Here is a 6,000-nt window from a genome sequence, read left to right as displayed (position 1 = left end):
AAAGGTGGTGACTCCTGCTCTGTGCTAAGCCAGGCCTTCCTTTCTTTAGTATTCCTTGCTCCTCTTTCCTCAGTTTATTGTCGTGATCAATAGAGCTCTGTGGAGGGTGTCATGGCCTGTATGAGTGAGGTCCAGTGACCCCGCCATCGGTCACGAACAACCTGCAGTGTCATTATCTTTGCAGTGGTGGGAATAACAGCCCTTGCAAGGCAGACAGAGGGGGCAGAGTATGGAAGCAAAGTTCCCCGGTGCGGGCCTGAGTCAAGGCTGTCATGGCGTTTCACAGGCAGGTGACTGGCACAGGTGCACGGAACCCTACCCTTGGTTTAAGGTTCCTCTGAGGCTGCATGAAAATGTTTAATTTTTGAACAAGGGGCTCCACATTTTCACTTTCCACTGGGCCCTGAGAATTATGAAGTGGGTCCTGGTCATCAGGTTGTTTCTGACCTGCCCCTGCCCCTAAGTCCCTGGGCAATGAGGGTCTTGGGAGCCTAAAGTAGCCTGAAGTGCTGTCAGCCCTCTCTCCCCTCACCCTCGACATGCATACTCAGTCGTGTCTGCCTCTCTGCAAGCCCATGGACTGTAGCCTGCCAGACTCCTCTACCCATGGGATTCTCTAGACAGGAATACTGGAGTGGATTGCCATTCCGTCCTCCAGGGGATCTTCCCCACTGAACAGCGTCTCCTGTGGCTCCTGCATTGCAGGCAGATTCTTTACCACTGGGCCAGGGACGCCCCACCCCCACCCCTGCAGGGACCCGGCGTCACTAACTGGTCCTGGTTCTTCTGCTCCTGCTGACCCTCAGAACCCTCCTCCACACGGACCTCCAGCCACTCCAGCAGTGGTGCCAACCTGGGTGCCACTTGCTGTGCATGGAGCCTCAAACCCAGCAGAGGTCCAGTTCGTGGCCACCTCTTCCAGGGATCCCCCTGACTGCCAGGTGCCCATCCTGTAAAGAGGCTCCCCACTTTGGGAAGGCAGCAGGCCCAATGGGAAACCCAGACAGGTGGAGTCCCTTGTCTCATTGACAGACATAGTGGGAGCCCTGGGCTGAGTGAAGCAGTCAACTATGGGCCGCATACTCCGCAGAGAAGGGGTACAACGCCATGGCAGCTGCAGGAAGGCTGTACCCACTGGGTCTGGGCAGGGAGTGGGAAGAGTGGGCAAGCTCATGACTCCGGACAGGTTTCTTGGCCTCCTGGCCTGTGTTCTGGCCTGTCTGGGGGCAGTGGCTTATCCTGGGGGGACCTCAACCTTCTGCCCCACCTGCCAACCTCCTGCCCTCCTGAGAGCAGCAGCAGCAGGGGAGAGTGCCCAGGTCCTGGGGGCAAATTCTTCGTCTTCTATGGGGAAGGGCAAAGGCAAAAGGAGTCAGAATGAGGGGGTCTCAGGGCAGAGTGCTCAGCACCCAGCCAGCCCCCACACATCACTGTGAGGATCACCTGCCATCAGGTGGGTGGGTCCAGCTTTGTGGACAGGCATCCAGACACCCTGTTTGCAAAGCTCTTCCCCTTAGCCTCTGGCCCCTGCTAACTTCCTATTTCTTGTGAATATGGGGTTGGGGACTGCGGGGTGAGGGCAGGCACCAAATGCAGGCCAAGAATATTAAAGGAATACAGTTGAGTTCCCAGGGACGACTCATGCTGTGTGACCTTGAGCCTCCTGGAAAGTGGGGGGCCTCTGGGATCCCATGAACATATTCCAAAGGACAGAAGGGCTGGCCTCCGTGTCCACGGCTGGAACAGGCAGTACTGACTGTGGGAACCTCGCTCCTTTCTACTTCCTGGGCCTCCAGCAGGGGCGTCCTGGAGAGGCACAGCCTGGGAAGGAGAAACCCAGAGGGGCAACGCCTGGGGGCTTCTGCCGGGGGCGGGGGGGGGGGGCGGGAGGGTGCGGGGAGCAGGCACAGGCCGCTGGCTTCTGCGGCCTCCCAGATTTCCAGCCAGATCTGAGCCCAAGGGAGGAGGGCCCGAAGTCCCTTGCTCTCCATTTGGGGCTATGGTCACCGGAGGTGGCGAACCCCGCGGATGCTGCTTCCACCAGTCTTGGGCGGAATCCCCACCGTGCCAGAGCCAGCTCCACACTCCAAATCTGGTCCCAGGCAATGTGGGACGTCAAGGCCTCGGGCTGCTTGACGAGGGCCTCATTGTCCCCTACCCGGCGGCCGAGGAGGGTGGTCGCAGAGGCTAGGAGTTCTGAGCGGGTCAGAGGCCCTGGAGGCGGAGTTTTAAAGCAGCGGGGCGGAGTGATGGAGCGGTGAGTGGAGCCCAGGCTTTGGGGTGTGCTCTGGGCGGGGCCTCGGAGTTCAGGGGCCGAACCAGGTCAGGTCAGGCTTGGGGGCGGGGCTGGCATCGGGGGGCGGGTCCAGAGAGAGTTTAAACCCGGTCGGGCGCGGTGATCCGGCGTGGCGGAGTGTATTGGGTCGCAGAGTCTGAGCCAGGCCTGGGGACAGAGCAGCAGGGCCAAAAGAGGTGTGGAGGAGGCCACAGGTTAACCCAGGGCCGGGGCCAGCTGCCTGGGGGCGGGGCCAGAAGGCGGGGCGGGACCATTTCAGCGAGGAAGCAAGAGGGAGCCAGGGTGTCGGGGCGGGGTCAGCCGAGGCGGGGAGAGGCCAAGGCCGCGAGGAAGCAAGACCGCCCCGGGGACCGGCGCGCGCAGCGCGGGCGGGGGCGGAGCGCGGCGCTGGGGGCGGGGCATGAGGCGGGGCCGGAGCCAGAGGAGGGTCAGGAGGCGGGGAGAGGGGCGGGGCTAAGGGTCGGGCCCGGCGGGGGCGGGGCCAGAGGCGGGGCGGGCCCGGAGGCGCGGCGCCGTGACGCGCACGCCCCGAGCGCCCAGGCAAAGGCCGCCAGGTCCGCCGCGCGCTACCCGCAGGTTCCATTGAGAAGAGCGTAGCAGCGGCGGCGGCGGCGGCGGCGGCGTCTGCGCGGGAGCGGAGAAGCCGGCAGCAGCCCGCCGCCCGCCGCCCCCGGCGGTCTGCGCGGCCGCACAGCAGGGCCGAGACTCCGGCCTCCTCAGCGGCGCCGGGCCGGACGCGGCGGGCTGGGGGCGCGAGCCGGAGCGGCCTTGGAGCCGAGGGGCCGGGGGCATGAGCCGCCCCGCGGCCCCGCCGCGCCCCCGCCCCCCGCCGCCGCCCACCAGGGGCTAGAGGCGGCCTCCGGGAGGGCGCGCGGCGCCGGAGACATGTCCAGGAGGAAACAGAGCAACCCCCGGCAGATCAAGCGTGAGTCAAACTTTGCCCGCCGGCCCCGACCCCCGCCGCCCCCCCTACCGGTCCCCCGGCCCGCCCCGCTCTGCCCGCGGCGCCCGCGACCTTCACCCCGCGCCGCGCCCCCCGCGCTGTGTGCCAAGCGCGCCGTAATCTAATCTCTGCCGGCGGGCCGGGCCCCCGCGTCTGGGCTCCAGCACCGGGGGTCCGGCCTGGAGGGGTTGTCCGCCCAGAGGGCCGGAACGGGGTGGCTCGGGGCGCGGCCACCTCGCGGCCTGCCCCTCCCCCGCATCCCAGAGATGGTGCAGCGATAAGGCGGCCCCGATCTGGGCTCAGATAAAGTTTAAAATATTCCATTCTGCAAGTCCCATCCTGATAAGATCGCTCTGTCGGGACGGGCTGAAATTGTGATCTTATCTCGCGCGGTTGACTCTCCCAGGCTTTGTATCTAGAGGGAGAGAGACCTGAGAGGGAGAAGGGGCACCCAGGGCATGTGGAAGTGCAGTCCAAGTGACAGAGACCCGCGAGTGCCCACCACCGTGCCTTCTGGTCACAGAGCCTCCTGGCTGGGGGGTCATGAGCTGGGCTCCAGCCCTGTCTGCCGGGTCTCCAACCACAGCTTTCCCTGCCGGGGACAGCCTCCTGGAGGCCTTCTCCCTGTGTCCCAGCCAGAACCACAGGGGCTCTTGGGCTCCTAGGCTTGTGGTCACACACCTTCTATCCGAGGGGCTGCTCCTAGTCAGGGAGGGGCCTCCCAGGACTCAGTCCTGGGCCAGGCGTCCAAGTTTCTCCCCCATTTGGACCAAAGGCCATTCCCCAGGGGGGCCAGGCAGTCACTGCTGATGCCCAGTCGCCAACCCCCTACCCCAGCGATAAGAGTGCCCTAAACTCTTGGGGCCACTCGGCTGAAAGAGGGCAGTGCACAGGAAGCACGAATCCCCACCCCACGCCAATAATAACTTCACGCCTCTGCAGCCAGGGCAAGGGCTCAAGGCTTTCTACCTGGGTTACATCTCCCGGGTCAGACCGGCAAGTCGTTGGGGCTGCCCAGGAGGCAAAGAGGTGGCCAGCCCCATGCTCCTGAGCACTGCCTCTTCTGTCCACGTGAGCTCTGCCTTCAAGACCCCTTGTGAGTGCTCCTGGGGGGAGTGTCTAGTCCCCAGATCAGATCCCATAGAGGGGGAAGGCAAGCGTGAATCCGGGTTCCCGTAACCTGATTCCTCAGCGTGTAAGCAGGACTGTTTTCCGAAAGTCGCCTTCTATCAAGTCAACTCAAGTATTAAAACCACCCACAGGTCCCGATCTGCGCTGGTTCTCTGGTTTCTTTTTCCCCTCCTCCCCTGTGTGCCTCTGTTGGGTCTGTTCTCGTGTGTGCGTGTGTCTGTGTTTCAGCGTGATGAGAAATGCAGATAACGCGGGCAGGGAGATTGCAGGTTGGGAGCCGATGCCAGCGCCGATAAGGCCCAGAGCGGGGCGAGTGCCCGGGCTCGGCTAGGTGGACTGAGCGGAGCGCGTTATGGACAGGGACCAAAGCGCGTGGGAGGGCGAGCCCTGCTGTACATTTTCAGTGCGCCCGGGAACCAGGCTAGGGAGGGAGCCGACCCTGGGAGGTGGAGCTGGGGAACCGTCCCTTCAGCCTGCGGCCCGGGGCGCCTCCACCCCCGGGCAGATCTAAGCGCGTTAAGATTCGAGCGCTGATTGTCACCAAGCGGCGGCGCCCGCACGCCCGCCCTCTGCCCCGGGCTGTGCGTACCGGCCCTCGCAGCTGTGTGCCCGCTCCACTGGCCTCACCTGCGACCAGGCCGCGAGTGGGGGGGGGGGGCGGCGAGCGCTTGGGGCGCCTCCCCCGTGCCCCCACCAAAGCCGGGGCGCAGCTGCCCGCGCCTCTGTACGCCTTTTGTTCCGCGCGCAGATAGATGTGCCGCGCTGATAAGGCGCACAACCGATGGCGGAGGCGATAGGCGCTCCCATTTATTAACTTCAAACGTGGGAGCGGGGGAGGGCGAGGCGGGAGCGCGGCCTTGGCCGGCCAGATGGCTGTGACGATAGGCCGGGCCGCGCTGGCGGGGAACACAGGGCGGAGCGCAGCTAGGGACCCCCGGCGCCCCTGGCCCGCCGAGGTTTCCTCCCGCCCGGGTCGATGGGAGCTCAGATAAGCGCCGGGCCGGTCGGCCGGATGGCGATCTCCAACAGCGATAAGAGGCCTTATCTACGGCCACCAGGCCCGGCAGAGTTGGAGGCAACAACAGCGCGGGGGCGGCGCGGCTGGGGCCAGTGGGGTCCTCCGAAGGCCGAGGAGGGGTGGAAGGGCATGCGTGCCTGGGTCCGTTTGGGCGAGTTTTCATCCCAAACACACTTCATTGCCAAGAAGTTGATCCTCCCCCTGCGGGTGGTACAGTCCGTCAAAATGAAAGAAAACTGACTTTGCAGCGGCCAGGAGGTGGGGGACACCCAACCCTGATTCCTATTAGATGGTGTGAGATACAGTCAGAGGCGGAAGGAGAGAGGATGTTTTCCCCCTTGAGTCACGTTGGGGTTGGGGGTCTTCCTAGCAAGTGGTAGGTATATAACCTGCTTACAGTTGTTTTTTGTTTTTTTTTTTTTTTGAAAAAAGAATCAAAAGTGGCTTCCACTGCCGGGTTGAGGTTGGGGGGAGCCCAGTGTACTAGCTTTTTTTTGAGCAAGTCCTGAAAATCAGAAGGGAAGGTCTACGCGGATCTGCCTTGATTCATTCAGCAGCTCTTGATTGAGCACTTGCTGTATGCAAGCACTGGTCACAGTTACTGCCCTGGGA

General features: G+C 63.8%; 1 protein-coding gene across 1 annotated transcript in view; it reads left to right on the top strand.

Moving 5' to 3' along the window:
• The first annotated feature begins 3,141 nt into the window (after positions 1 to 3,141).
• ZFPM1 (zinc finger protein, FOG family member 1) overlaps positions 3,142 to 6,000 on the top strand; it is a 61,513-nt gene continuing 58,654 nt past the window's right edge. Inside the window, exon 1 of the mRNA XM_040253709.1 lies at positions 3,142 to 3,221. Coding sequence (XP_040109643.1) covers positions 3,182 to 3,221 — 40 coding nt within the window. The 5' untranslated portion in view covers positions 3,142 to 3,181. The remainder of the gene's footprint in view (positions 3,222 to 6,000) is intronic.

The sequence above is a fragment of the Oryx dammah genome, unplaced genomic scaffold (assembly GCF_014754425.2).
Source record: "Oryx dammah isolate SB20612 unplaced genomic scaffold, SCBI_Odam_1.1 HiC_scaffold_13, whole genome shotgun sequence".
NCBI lineage: Eukaryota > Metazoa > Chordata > Mammalia > Artiodactyla > Bovidae > Oryx > Oryx dammah.
Note: the sequence above shows the minus strand (reverse complement) of the source record. Positions and strands in the feature narration are given on the sequence as shown.